The 18,608-nt window shown below is 51.6% G+C and overlaps 9 protein-coding genes across 10 annotated transcripts; 5 read left to right on the top strand and 4 right to left on the bottom strand.

Annotated features, from left to right (window-relative positions):
- Nucleotides 1-88: 88 nt before the first annotated feature.
- PPTG_13617 lies at nucleotides 89-2,178 on the top strand. 2 transcript variants are annotated; one of them, XM_008909442.1, is made up of 4 exons: nucleotides 89-748; nucleotides 826-1,355; nucleotides 1,423-1,538; nucleotides 1,600-2,178. In XM_008909442.1, exons 1-4 carry the CDS (start codon nucleotides 514-516, stop codon nucleotides 2,087-2,089), a joined length of 1,371 nt encoding a protein of 456 aa, XP_008907690.1. In that variant the 5' UTR covers nucleotides 89-513; the 3' UTR covers nucleotides 2,090-2,178. The 2 variants fall into 2 exon arrangements, with proteins under 2 accessions (XP_008907690.1, XP_008907691.1); XM_008909443.1 differs by lacking the exon at nucleotides 1,600-2,178 and having other exon boundaries at nucleotides 514-748; nucleotides 1,423-1,580.
- On the bottom strand, nucleotides 2,104-3,632 carry PPTG_13616 (hypothetical protein). The gene is made up of 2 exons (XM_008909441.1): nucleotides 3,227-3,632; nucleotides 2,104-3,165 (listed from the first exon to the last, which is right to left on the bottom strand). The coding sequence occupies exons 1-2, from the start codon at nucleotides 3,590-3,592 to the stop codon at nucleotides 2,161-2,163; spliced, it is 1,371 nt and encodes a 456-aa protein (XP_008907689.1). The 5' UTR covers nucleotides 3,593-3,632; the 3' UTR covers nucleotides 2,104-2,160.
- Nucleotides 3,633-5,880: 2,248 nt separating this feature from the next.
- Nucleotides 5,881-7,743, top strand: PPTG_13615 (hypothetical protein). Its single transcript, XM_008909439.1, has 2 exons — nucleotides 5,881-6,054; nucleotides 6,127-7,743. The coding sequence occupies exons 1-2, from the start codon at nucleotides 5,917-5,919 to the stop codon at nucleotides 6,571-6,573; spliced, it is 585 nt and encodes a 194-aa protein (XP_008907687.1). The 5' UTR covers nucleotides 5,881-5,916; the 3' UTR covers nucleotides 6,574-7,743.
- PPTG_13614 (50S ribosomal protein L4) lies at nucleotides 6,597-7,683 on the bottom strand. The gene is made up of 2 exons (XM_008909440.1): nucleotides 7,040-7,683; nucleotides 6,597-6,977 (listed from the first exon to the last, which is right to left on the bottom strand). Exons 1-2 carry the CDS (start codon nucleotides 7,637-7,639, stop codon nucleotides 6,744-6,746), a joined length of 834 nt encoding a protein of 277 aa, XP_008907688.1. The 5' UTR covers nucleotides 7,640-7,683; the 3' UTR covers nucleotides 6,597-6,743.
- A 27-nt stretch (nucleotides 7,744-7,770) lies between the features above and the next one.
- PPTG_13613 (hypothetical protein) lies at nucleotides 7,771-12,717 on the top strand. Its single transcript, XM_008909438.1, has 2 exons — nucleotides 7,771-7,956; nucleotides 8,029-12,717. The coding sequence occupies exons 1-2, from the start codon at nucleotides 7,831-7,833 to the stop codon at nucleotides 12,586-12,588; spliced, it is 4,686 nt and encodes a 1,561-aa protein (XP_008907686.1). The 5' UTR covers nucleotides 7,771-7,830; the 3' UTR covers nucleotides 12,589-12,717.
- PPTG_13612 (hypothetical protein) lies at nucleotides 10,952-13,229 on the bottom strand. The gene is made up of 3 exons (XM_008909437.1): nucleotides 13,207-13,229; nucleotides 13,024-13,135; nucleotides 10,952-12,960 (listed from the first exon to the last, which is right to left on the bottom strand). Exons 2-3 carry the CDS (start codon nucleotides 13,080-13,082, stop codon nucleotides 12,651-12,653), a joined length of 369 nt encoding a protein of 122 aa, XP_008907685.1. The 5' UTR covers nucleotides 13,083-13,135; nucleotides 13,207-13,229; the 3' UTR covers nucleotides 10,952-12,650.
- A 964-nt stretch (nucleotides 13,230-14,193) lies between these two features.
- Nucleotides 14,194-14,583, top strand: PPTG_13611 (hypothetical protein; the record flags this gene model as incomplete). Its single annotated transcript, XM_008909436.1, has 1 exon — nucleotides 14,194-14,583. The coding sequence occupies one exon, from the start codon at nucleotides 14,194-14,196 to the stop codon at nucleotides 14,581-14,583; it is 390 nt and encodes a 129-aa protein (XP_008907684.1).
- Nucleotides 14,584-15,020: 437 nt separating this feature from the next.
- Nucleotides 15,021-16,134, bottom strand: PPTG_13610 (hypothetical protein; the record flags this gene model as incomplete). The annotated part of the gene is made up of 4 exons (XM_008909435.1): nucleotides 15,021-15,024; nucleotides 15,083-15,589; nucleotides 15,656-16,065; nucleotides 16,132-16,134. The coding sequence occupies 4 exons, from the start codon at nucleotides 16,132-16,134 to the stop codon at nucleotides 15,021-15,023; spliced, it is 924 nt and encodes a 307-aa protein (XP_008907683.1).
- A 651-nt stretch (nucleotides 16,135-16,785) lies between these two features.
- On the top strand, nucleotides 16,786-17,871 carry PPTG_13609 (hypothetical protein; the record flags this gene model as incomplete). The annotated part of the gene is made up of 4 exons (XM_008909434.1): nucleotides 16,786-17,394; nucleotides 17,459-17,548; nucleotides 17,633-17,685; nucleotides 17,760-17,871. The coding sequence occupies 4 exons, from the start codon at nucleotides 16,786-16,788 to the stop codon at nucleotides 17,869-17,871; spliced, it is 864 nt and encodes a 287-aa protein (XP_008907682.1).
- Between the last annotated feature and the right edge of the window lie 737 nt (nucleotides 17,872-18,608).

Below are 18,608 nucleotides of genomic sequence, written 5' to 3'. Positions count from 1 at the left end.
TTGGCCGGATAGGCGTGTCTGGACATTCTTGCCGCATTGGCAGCAGCACGCGCAATGGATTGCCTGCAGCAAACAAACATCGTGATCACACAACATGCATTGCTTAGACTTTTCCTAATTTAGGACGAATTCTAAATTCGGACGGATTCTATTTTTTGTGCGGTTATTGAGATCATTAGCCTTGCGAGTCACCAGCATCAGCTCGGATTTAGCCATGGCTTCGCTATTTTCGCTACCAACAGGTGGCTATACTCTGCCAGCTACCAGGCAGGCCCTCGCCAATTGCGCTGTGCTTTCTAAGCAGTGTCGACGTTCTGCAAGCCACCATGAGTGCCCGGAGACTTCGAGAAGCCATCAAGACATCACCTCGGGACATTCCCGGTGGGTCCTTGCTGTATTGACGATTTTCGCTACTTGGTTAATTTTTTTTGCTTCTTTTCGCTTGCAGACAACCCACACAAGGCTGTAGAGAATGAGCACGAATACCTTCGGCAATGTGTGGATCCGGTCCTGATGCCTCTCATTGAGTCACTGCTGCTCTACCAACCGGAGAGCGTTTACCACTTTATCCACGACTTCGTGGACGAGCAGAAGAGCAGCCGCTTCGTACATCACACCAGGAGTGTAGGCTACGCGAAGAAGCTCACTAACCGCCGTAAGATGGCGGACTTTATGTCTACCAGCGTGATCCCCGTTATGGATGATCTTGCCAAACAGATTTTACGCGAGAAGCCAAACTCCGTCAAAGGTAAACGTTGACGGAGTCATAGTTGTTTCTGCGCATAACTTCTCACTTTTTTCCGTTTATTATGATTCATCGAACAGCATTCATTAGAGACGTGGTTGCTGCACGTATCATCATTGAGTCCAACGAAGACCCTGAATCGTCAAACCAGGTCGAACGTGCCGTCCATTTCAATGTGAATGACCGTGTCTTGAGTCGGTACAAAGGCCGACCCAGGTTCTTTCCCGGCATCATCACCGCTGTCGATGACCATGGCAACTTCACAGTCTTGTACGACGATGGAAAGACGGAGAGCAATGTCCACTGCATGTGTCTGAAGCTGCACAGCGGCGACAAAACATCAGCACGAAAGAGCAATGAAGAATCCAAAGACAACCAGGAAAGACCGAAGGCGACCCGCATAATGGAGATCGTACTTTTGATCATTGGTATCGACGGAGCTGGCAAGACTACGCTTCTATCAACCTTGCAGGGAGATCTGGATAAGGAGCATGTGCCAAGTGCAGGTTTCACATCAGCCACGTTCCAGACGGACACAGGATCTGCTACATTCTACGACCTCGGAGGTGGTCCAGCATTTCGCAACGTGTGGAAGGAATACTATGCCGACGTAAGTGCTATGATGGTTCATTCTTTTCTGCTCCACTTCATTAGTACTGACGTTCGGATGTGCTCAGGTTCACGGTGTTATATTCGTGGTCGATTCCTCGAGTGAAAATTCGCTACTGCAGGCCGCAATTGTTCTTGAAGAGTCTATGGCGAACGAGCTCATGGTCAACAAGCCGTTGCTAATGTACGCGCACATATTGATTGATACTGCGTCATGATCTGATCCAATATTGTAAACTTGACAGCTTTGCCAACAAGCGAGACCACTCCGATGCAGTAACAGAACAGGAGATGCAGAAGTTGCTGCGATTGAGCAAGTTTCCCAGCTCCAAAATCGTCCCTTGTGTTGCCAAGCCAGCCGTTTTCGGTGGTGTAGACGAACGTCTGGAGTCAGGACTTCAGTGGTTATTCGACCAGGTTCACAATGATTTTGACTCACTCCATGAACGTGTTCAACGTGATCTTGCTATGAAGAAAAAGCTTGATCAGCAGCGACGGCAAGAGCAGCGTGCTCGGGTCGCACGTTGGAAAGAAGAGCGAGAACTCAGCCAAATGCGTACACATGATAAGCCGTCACTCGATGAGCAAACTTCATCCTCCAAATCTACCGTAGATAACCAGGAAGAAGCCGTGATATACTGCTCATATTGCAGTACGGCACCAGCAGTAAGCAAGTGTGCAGCCTCCAAATGGATGCCAGTCTGTGAAAGCTGCGCAACAACTCTAAAAAGATAACCGTGGAGTGTAAATCGCTTTAGCAAAACCTCTAGTCTAAGATTTTTGTCCATTATTTTTGATATAATCATCTATCTTCGCTTCTTGCCCTTCTTTCCGCGACCACGCTGTTCTTCCTCCTCTTCCTTCTTCTCCTTTTTCGAGCGGGCATTATTCACAATTTTCTCAACGTTCTCTTTCTTCTTGTTCTTACGCATCTCCTTCCGTTCGCGGCGCTTCTCGGCTGCCTTTTGCTCCTTTTCTAGTCGCACACGCTCAGCCTCTGCCTTCTTACGCGCGGCTTCTTCATCAGCTTCCTGCTGCTCAGTATCGACCTCCTCAACACTCTTCTGATCTTCATCTGTGGCTGGAAGCTTGTTGTCATCACTTACTTCACGCTTCACCTTGCCTAGAGCTATAAGCTCCTCTTGTAGATCTCTATCCATTTCATCGTCCAGAATGCTGAGGTCACTAAACACACCGAGCTCCTCCTCTTTTTCACGATGCTTTTTTGATGTGAGATGGTTCTGCAACTGTTTCGTCGACTTGAAGGTCTTGTTGCACAAGTCACATACCAGCACGTCTGCGTCTAATTTCTTTCGTAGCTTTTCGAGCTCCTGCTCAATGTCACGGTCAGCAACACGGCTTGTCTCCATGTTACTGTCAGCCCAGAGCTTTTCCTGCTGCTCTTGAAAGGCACGTCGCTCGGCATCAAACGCAGCTTGCTTCTCGCGCCTTTTAGCCTCTTCTTCAAGACGTCGCTGCTCTTTCTCCTGCTCCTTTTGCTTCTGGAATGCCCGTACACGTGGATCTCGACGACACACGAAGTCCACGAGCTCACGCACTTCCGTAGTAAACGCCTTCTTTGCAGCATCTCGCAGCTTCTTGTTCTCCTTCTCCATTGCTCGTCTCACAAGTCTAGTCGGTGCATCTGTCGTCTTGTACTCGTCCACCCATGCAAAGCTACGTTGCGTCGTGTAGCTCTTCCAGCGCTGGTAGAAGTAGTTGACATCATCCATCGACGTATTGGCATCTCCAAGCTCCGGCGCAATTTCTGATCTCGAGCCATCACCACCTTCCAATTCTAGTCCATCGATCTGTCCACATTAAACATTAGGGCTGACCTAAATTACCGCAATAAAACTGTGACCAACGCACCCTGGCGAAGAGTTCTCCGTACACGGAGTAGAAGCTCTTGGCATCGGAGCCGAAGCCCGAATAGACCGATGCACTGAAGTACCGGAACAAATTGAGCTCATCTTCGTCGTCATCGTCGTCATTGCCGTCTCCGCCGCGTAGAATCTGTTCCCGGTGCTCGTCGTACCATTTCTTCTCGTGTGGGTCACTCAGCACCTCGTAGGCATTTTGAATGGTCTGGAACTGCTCCGTGGCCTCCTCGCTCGAGATTCCGTTCTGCTGGTGCTTATCCGGATGCCACCGCAATGCCTGTAGACGGAAAGCCTTCTTGATCTCCACGGCTGATGCATCCCGCGCAACAGCCAGCACCTCGTAATGGCAGCGCATTTTGACCAGCGAAAATGTGTAAATGTGCACATGTAAAATTTGATTGGATTAGAAAATAGTATTTACTATTTACTTTGAACATCACTTCAACTTGAGCCACTTTTCGGCTTGCGCATACTCACATGCAGGTACAACACGTTGATCATGGTTTTCCATGGGTCTTCGCTCTCTTCATACTTCCAGTTGTCCGTGGTAATTTGGGATGAAATTTGACGTTGAAGTCCACCAATGGTGGCGGATGAACAGCTCACAGCTCCGAGCCAAACCCGAGCCAAAGGGGACAAAAAGCGATAGCGCTTGGAATTTTCGCGCCACCACTTGAACGGGTCCGTTATGCGCGTCCTGGATTGTTGGATCTCAGTCAGGTATGTTGATATCTCATCTGCTATGTAAATTCGCGTCTCCTCCGTTTCCGCGTCGTCGGGTTCATCCTCCTCTTGTAGCAATCTGTGCATCAGTCCAGAAGCAGGAGCCTTCTTCCGATGTAGCTCAAGAGCACGCTCCGCCAACGCGAATCCGCATAGTTCACGCTGATCCTCGCTGATATGATCCATCTTGGCATATCGTGGATCCAGAAGTGAGCACCACTGCAACTCCGACAGCGATGCGTCAAAGGCTGAGCTGATCCATTCCAGAATGCTCTTCTGGAGTGTTAGCAGGTCCTGGCTTATCTCCGTTGCATCGAACTCCATCGTTAATCGATAATGCTTGATCAATCCCGCGAGGATATGTTCTTGGTTCAATTGTTGCTTTGTAATTATGAGGCAGTGGACCAAGAACGGTAGTGTGCGGGCTTTGTCTTTTGTGGTAATTTGCTGAACCTCACGTAGCGTACGCAGTATCAAAAGAAGAGCCTCCGCTACAAACCACATCTTCGCAGTAGGTTCTGCAATGGCAGGGTCGGTAGTAATGGCAAAAAATCGGTTAATGGAAGGTCTCCAGACCATCAACTCGGTCAAGAAATCATACACTTCATCCCACGAATTACAGTCAGTTTTCCGAATCTTCAGGCTTTCTTCGTCCCCACCAGTGATCTGGGCGCGCATCAGAGTCCTTTTCAAGCCCCAGCCATAATCAAAGTCATCGGCCAGCTTCTTCAGATCCGCGATCACCCGAGCAACTCTCGATTCAGCGGCACGTCTGGGTCTCGTGCTGTTACCGTTAGCACGAGTAGTTTCATAACCACTTGCTTGTGGTTGCCGTATCCAGCGTAAAAGCGAAGTCTGGACCACCGACCAAATATCGGGGAACCGCTGGAGTTTAAGGTCCACCGCGAGTTGGCAAACGAACTTGTCGTTCGTGCTCAGAAGAAGAGACACATTGTCTGTAGAGAGCTTCCATTCCCTTAAAATATTCTTGACCATCTCGTCTACACCTCCATCTTCTGTGTTTACCACGCCCAAGGGGAACGTAGCCGGCTCAAAATTCGCGTCTAAGTGATGACATAACAGCACGAGATACTTCTCTCTTCCGTAGTAGCTATCGTATTCCGATTGCCATATCTCTGCTGAGAGTGAGAATTGCCCCACCTCCTGATGCATTCGCCTCATGGTCTCAAACCGTTGCTCCGCTGCCTTGTGCTCCACTATACGGCAAATAGTCTCCCGGTCGGGCAACTGAACTTTCCCCATTGACAGGAATCTAATGAGATCAATGAAGCCTGACTCAACTACAGTCGACAGCGGCTGCAAACTGCCACAGATCCACCGGATCAACAGGTCCGTAGCCGTCGGGTCTATTGAGTAAATAGCCAGTACTTCGTTCCGCTTGGTGCGTTTCTTCTTGGTCACAGGTCGCAGAACGCTGTTGGTGGTTTCTATTGCTGCGTCTGTCAAAATTTCAGAGGACAAGCGCTTCGCCGTGCTCCTGCTACTCGCTGGAGAATCTTCTTCCTTCTCCCCCATCTCTCCGTCAGCACGAAAATCTGTCAACTCTTGCGGGTGTTTGCTTATCACATGCTTGCGCACTAAAGCGCTGCTACCGCTGTTGAACGGGAGAATTACGTTGCAGCGCAGACAATAGGCCTCCACAGCATCCGCAGTGGTCCAGTTCTCTTGGCCAGAAGGCAGCGTGGCGCCAGGAGGGACGATGAGCTTGATGCATTCGGGTTGACGGATGTGCGGACACATGAATAGCGTTATCTCGCCATGCTTGAAGGCGTTGCTCATAGAATCCAAGGCAAATGCCAATCAAAATTATTGTGGCAATTTTTGGCGCCAAGATACCGTCCACTATTCGGTGAGAATAGATCACTTTTCTCAAATAGTGCGCTCTTTCCAATTCTGAATCTGAGTCTGACCTCCAGAAGCATTAAACTGATCACCATGCTACCTCGAAGCAAGGACAAGGACGACGGCGCGGCTGCAGATGCCACGGCAGCAGCGTCCATCTGCGAGCTGTGCGACCTGTACACCCGCAACGATGTAGACGGCAAATGGACAGAGCTCGCTGAAGTCTACGACGTACGTTTAAGGTTATTCACTGCCGTCGTCAGCAGATCCGACACTAACAGCCAAATATGGATACCCATGTAGCAACGCCGCAATGTCGACAACTTTCGAGAGATTCTAGATCTGAGTGCCCCCAACGCCCGCATGGGCGGCCTCAACGGTTGGCACTTGGAGCGCATGGCCGTGGGCGAATTCGAGCCTGGACCTGGCGCTAATGCCAACGATCTGGCTGAGATCAAGCGCGAGAGTCAGATGATCAAGCAGATGGTGATGAAGATGTTGGCCAATGGCCGCGATTTCAAGACCAAGCGAGACGAGCTGGAGGCAGCGATGGCTAAGCAGCGTGAGGCGCTGACGGTCGAGCTGACGGAAGCCAAGGAGTTTCTGGGTCAGGCCCACTTGCTGAGTGCCTCTGACTCGGCGGTGATCGAGGTCAGTGAGCCTGCTCCTGTGGAAGAAAGACTGCGAGCTACGGTCAAGCACCCAGAGCTCTCGCCGACGGTTGATCTAACTGCAGCGCCGTCAATCTAAGTATGAAGACGGAGGAAGAATAAAAAAAACAGGGCAGACCACGAGTGCATTGCCTCCAGTGCCTTCCAAACTCGGTCATGCTCTATCTGTAACTTGGTTTGGAGCACCTCCCTCGTTGTTCGCCCTCCTGACTGTCTGTACGTGCCACCCATCGAGCCATTGCTACTGCTCTAGTCGACGTGAAGACGCTCCTCGAGATACTTCACGGCGTCCTTCGTGATGATCAGCAAGTCCTTCTGCAGGATCGAGTATACGTTGATCTTGTTCTGCGGGAGTGTGTCCACGTGTGGGATGTTGCGCGTAGCCAGCACGAAGCTCGACTCCACCTCCTCGCCGCCCACGAATAGTGCGTGGTCCCAGCCACGGCCACCCAGCAGCTTCTTCATATCCTTCGTCTTGGTAATCTATAACATCACGCAGTCAGCACACAAGCATACAATCCCCACTTATTCTCACAGCTACGTACATCGACGTCCAGAGAGTCCACGACGGCTAGCTTGCCCTCACGGAGTTTAGTAGACAGTGCCACGCGCAGACCCATGGCACGCACCTTCTTGGGTAGGCTGTACGAAAAGTCGCGCAGCACGGGGCCGTGTACGCGGTAGCCTCCACGCCACTGCGGCGCACGGATGTCGCCGACACGAGCGCGTCCGGAACCTTTCTGCTTCCACGGCTTGCGCGTGGAGCCGCTCACCTCGGAGCGCGTCTTGGTCTTGTTGGTACCGGCGCGACGGCACGCCAATTGCCAGCGCACCACACGCTGCAGGATATCCACGCGGTCGGGCGCACCGAACACCTCGCCGTTCATAGTAACGGTGCCCAACTCCTGCGTGTCCTCGGCCAGCGACAGCATCTCCAGCTCCAGGTCGCCCGACGGAGTCACCTTGACCTCCTGAGCAGCTGGGATCACACGCGGCGGTGGCATCGGCTTCTCCTCAGCCAGCGACAGGTTGGCCGGCATCGTTGCCGCCTGAGAGCTAGCCGCGCGCACTAGACTCGCACGCGTAGCAGACACATTCAGAGCCGCTACGCCGCGCAGCAGTCGGTTCATGGAGACGGACGCCATCACCTCTGATTCCCCTTTGTGGCTCTCGATGGATGGCGTTTGTGAGGTCAAATAAAACACCCAACATGGGTGTTTTAAAAAATTGAAAATCATGAAGAACTGGATGTGTTTTATTAACATTTGGCGACAATATTGTCACCCAATTGGATGAATTGATTTCAAATTCAACAAGTCAGATCCCCCTCGCCGATATGGCGTCCCAACGCAGAGGCTCCGCCCCGCGCGGGGACGGCAGCTTGGCCGCCATCTGTACAGTCATTGAGCGCAGTAACCTGGACCGCAAGTCTAAGCTCGACAGCACTGGCCGAATCTGCTACGTACGTATCTGCGTTCGTCTCATGCCCCCCCCCCCCACAGTATACTAACACAAGAAATACGTCTGCCAACAGGAGCTCAAAAATGATCCGTTGCTGCTGGACTCGTTCCCTATGGATCGACTCATGAAGGCCATGCGCCGTCTGGTGTGCGACTCAGACACGTCTACACGCGCAGGTGCGCTCAGGGCGCTGCGTTACGCTATCAGCAGCAGCGGCAGTATCAAACACTTCGTGGATCTCAATCTACCAGTCTTCGTGGTTCGCTCGCTAGAGCGTGAGCAGAAGCACTTGGCGGAGCGTGTTCAGGCTCTCAAAGTCGTGCGCAGGATCATGGAGATCGATGCGGATCAGATGCCGACAGGACTCGTGGCTTCGTTAACGGCCATTGCTGGACACAAGGACGATAATATGCGTCGAGTGTGCTTGGAGACGCTCCGGGAATTAGCACTGCTGAATGTAGAGGTCGTAGCTGAGGCCAATGGCACCAAAATCCTAGTGGATGCCATTCTGGAGCCATCATTCCAGGACCTGGCTGACTCGCTTCTGATGACGCTGCTACTTATCCTGAACGAGCCGTCGACCCGGAAGTTTATTGAGCCTTTCGTGGATTCACAAGTGCTACTGGCACCATTTACAGATACTGATTTACCGGCGGGTAATGAACGGAGACAGCGCTGGATGGCCAGTCGCAACGCCATCGTGGCGATGATGCGATCATGGACAGGAATGGTGGTGCTAACAAGTAACCCGCAGGGTCTACAGTCGCTGATTCAATTATTGGTACGGCCTGTGGGTGAGGACGTACAGAAGGCTGTGTTGTCTACTATCTGCGAGATCTTTTACAAGAAGACGAGTTTCGACAAGTCAGCCACGGACGCTGCCGACACACCTGCTCTCCCCGTGAGTCTGTCGAGTGCAGAGCAATTACCACTTGCAGTGAACCACAATCTGCTGGACAATTACACAGTGATCATCCTTCTCGCCATGATTCATTGTGGGATTCTAGAAGCGCTGGTGACTTTAGGAACGGGACCGTCTCGAGCATTGGCGGAACCGGCGATCGACCTGCTGGCCGACATTTTGCGGATGGCTTCGCGGCTGCTGCCGGACCAGCACTGTGCGTCCTTGCTTGCGCTCCCGCGATTGGTATCAGCGACCTCGCTGACTACGACAACGACGATGTCCCTCGGTGACCACGCAAAGAGCTTGTTAGAACGTCTACAACGTGAAAAATCGATCCGAGCTAGTGAGATGCTGGGTGAGCTGGCTAACGCTGTTGGTGCCAACTCCGGCAGCATTGCTACTCGAGGTGTATCGTTGGTTTCGTACGGCGGTAGCGGCGTTAATGGTGTGCAGCTGGCGTCCGAGCTTCTGCGCGACACGAACCGTCCATCAAATCTCTTGGCTCTGCAGCAAATTGCAGGCGTGGTGCGTCTCCCGTCATCTAGTGGTGGCGGTGGTATCCCCGGAACTGGCAGTGGCTCAGCAAATTATGCTGTTGCGCCTCCTTCAACACAGCGCGGAACGAAGAACGCGACGGCGCTACTAAAAGACAGTCTGACGTCGCGAGAGCTGATGGTTCTCGAGCTGAAGCAGTCTCTGGATGCGCAGATGGACGACAGTACATTTAAAGACATGCTGCACAACCGCTCGCGCGTGCTGACGGACAAGAACTACAAGAACTGGAACTGGGATATCATTGCCGAGATGCTCGAAGGCCCACTGACAAACCCGCAGCGGCTCTCAGAAGCAATGAAGACCAAGTTCTTCAAGCGTCTGTCGGGATTCTTCCGTTGCGATCAGGGCAACAAGGGCTACTTCTCGAACCTGTACTGGATCCCGGATCATGTGCCCTATTTGCGTCCAGCCTGCCAGATGTATACGCTCCTGTTGAATCACCCCGAAGGTTTGCTCTTTCTGAAGACCGACCGCCGTGGGCAACTGCTTACTGAGATTTCATCTGCGCTGGAACTGGAGGCTCGTCCAGAGGCTGCTATCGTGGAGTCACATATTGGTGTGCTGAAGGCGCGCATGTTTTCACCTGACTACGTATCACGTCGAATGTTGCGTGAATACTTTACGCTTCTGGGACTGATGAGCTCGAGCAAGGAAGGACTGAAGATGATGGAACAGTCTAATCTGTTCCAGCGGCTATACGTCATGGGCACAACAAAGGGTCACGATTTCCTGTGTCGACTCATTCTCGCCAACTTGGACTACTCAGTTGATGGCAGCTCCCGCAAGCTGCTCCAGTCTTGGATGATGGAAGGCTCCAAGGCGTTGCGTTTGTATGCAACTTGCTTGCTGCGTGCTCTGCTGCGTTCTGAGGTGGCCGACTTCGATAAGTGGGGTATCGACGCACTGGTGACTCAGTTGACACAAGAAGAAGAAGTTGCCAAGGCCGCGCTGAGTGTCCTGGAAGAAGCTGCTGAGACCCCTGCATGTCTTCTAGCTATGATTTTGAAGAGACCAACCAAGTTGATCCAGCTCAAGGATAAGCGTGCTGAGTCTCTGCTACTCAAGTCCCTTTCGCTAGCTGAGGGACTCAACTTCTTGCGTGAAACAGGCGACTGGATCCCGCGTACACTTGCCGCTTGGCGTCGTGAAAAGCACATTTCATACGTACATGCAGTGGAGCACGCGCTGTTCCGTGGCTTACATCGTGATGCAGCAGGGCGAGAACGCGGTTCAAGCAGTGGTTCAACTAGCACACGGCAGACGTGCTCTCCCACGCCTATCCCGGTGAATGTGCCTATGAAGCGAGGTGGTGGGGTCGGACTCAAGCCACCAAGCGGTGGAAGCAGCCAGCGCTCCTTGTGGGGACTGGATTGGCTCTATCGTATGCCGTGGAACATGGAGGTGAAGATTGTGGGTCCTCCAGGAAGCGGCCCTCCTTCGAATCTCATCTTAGAAACATACATCGATGGTGCTATGCGTGACGAGGATGACAGTACCAGTATCGACGATGAGCTTCGCATGAACTCTATCCGCGTCAAGGGAATTGTTGTAGATGCGCGTAACATGCCTCAACCTGTGGTCGTGAACTCACAACAGACACTACAAGCTTGTCTGTTCCTGGGCACGCAACCGGTAGACCGACGTGGCTTTACAAAGCCTCCTCCGCAGAGTAATGGAGGCTTCGTGTCTACAAACGCATCTGCATCCGGCGGTGGGTCTGCTCTTTCAACTGATACGCAACAGAAAATGCTACGTGCACGATCGGCCTCGAACTCGACTACAGGGAATATGGACCGCGGGTCAGAGACCATGATGTCTTCATCACTGGACTTTGCCGATACTGGAGCGTCTTCGATCGACGCAGCGAAGGAAGAGAACAAGGACTGGAGTTCATGTCAGCCCGAGCAGCGGTCACCGCAGTATCTGACAGCGCCGGAGTGCTCGCTATGTGCTCCTGGAGAGCGTGCTGTGTGGAATTTCCGAGTGGAAATGGACTCGGCAGCTGGCACCAACACGTCAAACGGCAGTGTAAAGCGGCTACTGCTTAAGTCCGTCGAGTTTACTCTGCAGTTACTTCCTCTTCGCCCGCGTACCGTACCGCTACCAGTGCATCTGTACGGCGAGCTGGCGAAGACTAGTGCTGGCTGCCAGATCCTGCATTCATCGGGCCATTTACCAGAATTCCTCGCCTGTCTTCGTGACGCCGCAAGCGTTCCACTTGAAAAGCGTGCTGCTCTCTGGGCACTTGGCCACGTGTCAGCCACACCACGTGGATACGACCTTCTGAACCACTACGCTCAAGACTTTGTGGAGATGATCGTGAAACTGGCCACAGATTCTCCGCTGGTATCCATTCGAGGAACGTGCTTCTTCGTGCTGGGTTTGCTAGCACGGTCACCTGCTGGTCAACGTCACTTAGCACGTCTTGGCTGGGATGCTCCGCGAGATGCATCCCGTACTTCTATCGCCGTCCCGCAGAACTGCACGTCACTGTTTATGTGGCCCCCGTCTAGATCCCCAACACCCTGTCCATTGACGCAGACACCTCATGCTTCACCTCTCCAGCGTCTTTTCATCCGTAGACGTGACAAGATGCCCAACGAGTGGCGCGAAGTATTGCGCTTTGTTGCTGATTTGAGCAACCACATCACGCAGAAGGAGGCCCATGCTTCGCTCAACAAGCTGCGCTCATCAAAACCCGAGTTGTTCGAAGAGCCCGTGCTGCTGATGTATGTGCACGCTCTACTGGAGAAGTACAGCTACCGTTTAGCACTACGCCAGTTCGTGCTCAACGCTTTTGATCGAGCAACATTGACGGACGAAGTGCTTGATACGCTTCGCATTGAGGATGAAGAGGAGCAAGGCCAAACGCGTCAACGTGTACCGACCGGTCGAGAGCTGCGGCGGCGTCGCTCGTCACCGTCGATCCCATCATTCACAGCCTCGGTCCAGTCGCTGAACGCTGCTATGCAGGCTACTTCTAGTGTCTCGCGTCTGTCATCCATGCAAAATGTATTGAGTACTGGTGGCAATATGGGCGATCAGCGCTCGACCATGCGGCTAAATGCTCACAACGACCCCATTGATCGCATTGTACTGCTCAAGCGCAACCGCAAACGCTCTGCTTTCTCCGAGAAGACGATCGTTGTTGGAGCTCCTGAAGCGGCTGTGTAGGCGGATAGACTTCTCAATACCTAGCGTTTGTTGTCACTATCTCTATATTGTGTCCCTACCGTCTATAAGAATCTCCCAGAGGCCATATCCATAAGTGAGTCGCCCATGTGTAGGACCTCAAGCTTGCACAGTTTTCCGTTGAGGGTCGCACACATGGTGATGGCACCCCTTAACGTCTCCAGTCCGCCACGTTGGACTCGCAGTAGGGCTGTACTGGGTTCGCTATTATTGGCGGGCATTTTCTCGAAGGACAAGACGTCGAACTCGCTAGCCGAAGCGCCTACCACGCCGAATGCTGTCTTGAGTGTGTTGTCTAGAGCGAACTTGAGCTGTTTCACGTCCGCGACGGGGATGGCTCCATCCTCAGAGAAGCTGCCAGGAGGCGTAGGTTAGCTGTAGTTTGCTAATGAATTAGTTGCTGGTAGTAATACGTACATGGCGATCTTAAGGTAGCTGTGCTCCCCGTGCAGCGAGAACTTGTGGTGGGCGCTCATCGCTTAGAGTCGGAGCTCTCCGGTAGTATACATCTGTATACAATCACTTTGAACTTACTTTACAGTAAAAAACAAAAGTGTTGGCACAACTCTTTTTTATTAAGACGGCTGGCGCTCTCATTACCAATTTGACTCGCAGCGCACGCGATGTTTCCTCTTGGGAGGGAAGAAGACTGAGTACACTTTTAAGGGATTTCATATTCCGGCAAATAGCATGTCATTTGGGGCGAAATGGCATGTGATTATTGACACCCCCTATTACACTTGCGAGTTCTACTCAAAATTTCCATGGGCGGTTTTTTGAATGAACCTCCCCCAAATCGCCAAGCGCATTCAATTCCGTATACTGACCCGTTTAAGTACGAAATAAGATCATGACATGTGGCAAGAAAAGACTTGGTGGGTTCTACATATGACTTGGATTTGTATGTGGGCGATTGTCCTCCCGCTCCACAAACAGACCCAAATCAACAAATTTGGACGGAATTCACAATAACCAGCGTCGTCAAGATGCCCACACTTCATCTTTCCACTACTCAACAAGCAACACCACAAATCCAAGCTTCAAGCCGTCACTTTCCGATAGCAGAGGAATGAGTATCGTGACTCCTGGTGACGTCGCGGTTGCTGTTGGTAATAACGACCCGGTTTCCCCTTTGAAGACCTACTCGTTTATAAATCTGGCGAGTTAGGTCGTAGAGATGAGAGGTAGGAGAAGGAAGAAGAGACGTTGTTGCTTGTCGTCTAAATACGAAGTGAGGTTGATTAAAGTTAAGATGTCATCTAGCTACAAATTAATCATTAGTGGATTGGTGTTCACTATAAGTATAGTGACAATAGGATGTAGCAAGTTAGAAAGGACCTGTTAGAACTATATATATAATAGTTCTGAGAGGTTTTGAATGAGTGAAATCATCATGTTTGGAGGCAACTTCAACAATAAATGTGAAGGAATGCAACAGCAAACCCGTCGCTGAAATTCCTGTCACCTTCAGAGCCGAGTGGGCTGCGTACTGGACGAGTTGTCCCCGCTTTCCATCTCTTCCCATCGGCTACATATCCTGCGGAGTGTTCTGGGTCACTTGTATGATCTTTTATTATTTTGCCTTACATGGCGTTCAATGGTGCCATGACCTCATGGAAGTTCAAGAAACAAGCCTCAGTTGTGATCCACGAAAGCTTTTACTACTGGTTGAAACGAAATGGGTTTACGAACGAGGAGTTGAAGCAAGTGAAAGAAGCGACCCAAAAAACGACGATGTACGTACTCGCTCATAAGCTGACCGACGTCCGTGACACCGAGGAGATGATCAAGTTGCAGTCAATAGAAAAGCAAAAGCTAGTGGTCGCCGTACTCCAACAATCCACCGCAGCAATCATTGCAGCACATGAGGCGGAGTTTCTTGTACTCCGAGTGATGTGCGCGAGATTGCTCTTTAACTGGGGTGCACAAGACGTCTACAAACTAGGTAACGTGATTGCCAAGAACGGTCGACTGTGAACTCGAGGCGAAGACGCTCGCAAAAAAAACCAGACTGGGAGCAACGTGTAGCCTCCAGAAGTAACTTACGTATCAACGCAGTCTTGCGCTGTGTCAACACAGTTGTCAAAGAAGGGCAAATTCCCCGTGATCTGGAGTGGACACTGGACAAAACAGAAGCCCCAATGGACTGGGGTGACTTTGCTATCCACAACAGAAACCACGACAACAAGTTGTTGGCCGAATTCCACACTGCAGGGCCTTACCTCAAGCAGTATATGACACTTGCAATTCTCTCCGGATCATACTGGAGCCGAGTCGGCTCCAGTCCGATTAGGTGCTCAACGAGTGTGTCATCGTTCACATCCAGGTGCTCTAAGAGCTCAAATAGCGCTTCAACATGCTAAAAGTCGACAACCACTTATTGTCCTGTCGAATCACAGGTCTCAAAGGCGTTTTTAGCTTTCAAAAACAGTATTATTAGCTTTGCAAAATTGAAATAATCAACTCAAAAACTTACCGTAGCTTGGCAGACTGCGAAAGCGTGCGTAACTTTAGCATCAAAGAGTGAACCACGTCCAAGTCTGTCGTACTTTTCTCCATATCCGCTTGAACAGCCAAATTGAGCCTGTGACTAGCACAGCCCAAAAGAGGCACCCCCATTAGCGTAGCTAGAAGTCTGTTGACAGCGCAATTGTCAGCCACTAGGAACAGACATTGCGAGAGCTGTTTGCCATAGTCTCGCGGCAGCATGTTCGCCAGGAACTCCATGTGGCCTCGAGCAGAGAGGTCGTCGTCGAGGGCGTCAAGCAAAGGAGCCATGCTGAGGAGCGCCGTCTTCCTGACGCCGCCGGCGTCGTAGCAGGCGAACGCTGCGATGAAGTGCTGGGAGGAGTGCGTCCAGCCGTCGAAGAGGAGTCCAAAGCGCTCAGGCAGCTCAGCCGCGATCGCGCGCTCCACAACCCTAGTGAGGCTGTCCATTGCACTAACTAATGTCTCCACACAAATTGGATCGAGATTTGTGTATCTGGTCCATGGAAAACACAAAAAGTAAGTAGTATATAGATATGGTAGGAATAGCAAGCTATCGTACCTCCTAGCCGCCCGGTTCTCGCAGAATGACAGCGGCAGGTTGTTCTTAAGAATCCAGTCCATCCAGCCGTAGACGTTCAGAGCCGATTGGCGTACGTAGCTTAGCATGGAGCCAGTCTCGGCCGTCGACGCGGCCAGCATGATGGCCTCGTAGCCAGGGTGCTCACGGCGGACCTGCTGCATGAGATTGCTGTAGCCGTTACGCCGTGTCTGCTTCCGTACCGTGCCGCACCGGCAACGGAAGTACTCGAGGATGACCTCATCATGGTCATCTCGGCACGGACGGAAGTAGAAACCCGAAACTTGTGCCGGGGTAAAGGTGGCGTGATGAGGGCGAGAGGTGCTGGGAGTGCTTGAAGAGCTCAAAATGAAGAGTGAGCACTTGAGCAGGGTGTGGTGGATAGATGGTTGCTAGAATCGTTGGCTCAGAGGATTTTTGCTCTCGTGCTTTAGGCTGGTTGGCTTGGAGACATTCACCATGGTAAAGAGGTTTTAGCATAAAATATGAGAGATGTTTGACATAGCAAATAAATTATCAGGTTTAGGCGGGGATAAATAATTTCTTTGCCTCATGTAAAATTACTGAAGTGACCATGTCATAATCGGCAGGCCTGGAGCCGAGTATCGCGTGCAGTAGGGCCTGGCTGGCGCTTGTCATTTCAAACTCGCCAAAGTGGCCATCGGTATTCTGAAACTCGAGTTCAACTTAATTGATCTGTTTGTCGACTCAATCACTTAACTCGCGAAATCCCCTGGGGATACGTGCTTGAAAGTGGTAGTCTGCCATCAGGCGGATTTACGGGATCTAATAACGACGATGCGAGGTAGATATGTTATCGGGTCGGATACGGGTAGGGCATGGTAATGGGGTCAGGCGTTCGAAATCCATCTTCCGGATGGTTTATTAACGGGGTCTGACATTGGGATGTGGGGTCGTTACGAAACTACAGTGGCCGACTTGTTTGCTATTCGTTATGAAACTCCTCCCATTATAGAAGTTATCGATTCCTAGCCGTTTGCTCTTGCTGGTAACCACTTCTAACCTTTCAACACTTGTCCTTCGCCAGTTTAGTTTTTTCTTCATACTGGGCAGCAGAGCAGCATCTACTACAACTAGTTCCGGCAGCTGACATGGCGTTCGCCGATCTGGAACCACCGGATCCAGCAGAAGGTATCGCCACAACGCCCTCCAGCGACAACGCCACACCAACATCCCTTCAGCAATCACAACCACAGCAGCAACGAGTGCGTCACGAGCAAGCTGAAACTCAGACGGCAGCGCGACTGCCTCACACTGCAGCAACCCGACACGAGCGCAACATAAGCTCTATTAACATTGGCGGCTACCAATATACACGCGCCTGGTCATCACGTCGCAAAATCGTATACCGCTGTAGTTATTATCGTGGAACAGGGTGCATGGGTAGAGTCGAATTCTTAGCTGCATCGATGGAGTATGGTAACTTTATTCAGCATACCTGTCAGCAAGATCACGTGGTTGCAGCACATACAGTCGATATTTTGGAGCCAATGAGAGAGGCTGTCGACGATTTGGCTCGTAGCGATGTCGCTTTGTCTGCAGCTGCTATTTGGTCCCGTATCAACGATCAATTTACGGCGGAGCATCAGGCACTAATAGGACTCACAAGAGAGCAAGTACTCAGGCGGGTATACCGTGTCCGTAATCGACACTTCGGTGGCAACATACACGGGCGCATTGAGATGCCTCCGTTGTCCCGCGTCAGTGGTCGGCCTTTGAACGTCTTTCAATTTCACTATATTACCGGCTTCAACGACAGTGCAGGATTCGGACGCCGATAACAGAGACCGCGCCGATGCGGCCGAAGACGCTGAGAGTGAAGTCACCTCGGCAGTTGTCTGGACGTGGTATGAGGTACGAGGTGCATTCTTCATACTTGCACGAATCTCTTTAACTTCAATACATTTACCTGTTTTACAATGGTCTGATATCTGGTAGGAACTGATAATGCGGTCTGATGATGCATCTGACCTCTGCTTCATGCCCTACCAGTATGTGACCCGATAAATAGCTAACCCGATGCGACTGGATCAATGCTTAACATGCTGAACGACAAATTTGGTAGGGAAGCTCGCCTCGAGAACAGGGAAGCCCAACTAAACGAGTATTTGAAATTTGAGAAAGTGGCTGAACTCGCCGAGCCTGTTACTTCTGTTGCCGCGCCGCTGAAGAGCTAGGATCTAAACCTCAGAACCTGCTGCAGTTAAGCTGAAAGCAGACGTATATGATACCTTGAAATGACTTCATACATATACACTCCGCGACAGGATGGATCGGCCACCCACGTCGGTGGCCGTAACTTCGTCAATTTTAGGAGTTGGAGGGCGCTATTTAGATATGTTTTAGAGGTAATTTAGGGCAAGGCGGTGTTTGTGCTAACGAGCAAGAATTGGCAGTCTATCGAGTGGCTAGCATAGAGAGCAACGGTTTTCGCACTACGACAGATTAGATCGGCCACCTCCACCATACAAAAATCAAGTATATTTGTACCTAATGATAGCATCTCAGTAACTCTACACTAGACAACGAGTGGTGTAAGGCGCTCTTTTCAACAAGATGCCACGCGCGAAGAAGCCCCTCCCCACCCTGAAGAAGCCCCGCCTCACTGAGCATGAGCGGGGTAGAATTCAAGGCCTGCACGAAGCCGGCGTGAGCGCCCGAGACATCGCGCTGCTGACGGAGCGAAGCCGAGACACAATCGGCCGCGTTATCGCTCCACTCCCTCCCTCCACTACTCTCAAGCGCCCAGGCCCCCTCCTGCCCTTACGGACCGCGAAACGAGGCGCCTAGTGCGCGAAGCGTCCAAGGGCCAGCTCCTCGCCGCCAAGCTCAAGGCCGAGCTGCAGCTCTCCGTCTCGGTGCGCACCATCCAGCGAACCCTTTCTAGGGTGGACTGGTTGGTGTACACAAAGAT

Source organism: Phytophthora parasitica, assembly GCF_000247585.1.
Source record: "Phytophthora parasitica INRA-310 unplaced genomic scaffold supercont2.33, whole genome shotgun sequence".
Classification (NCBI taxonomy): Eukaryota; Oomycota; class Peronosporomycetes; order Peronosporales; family Peronosporaceae; genus Phytophthora; species Phytophthora nicotianae.
Note: the sequence above shows the minus strand (reverse complement) of the source record. Positions and strands in the feature narration are given on the sequence as shown.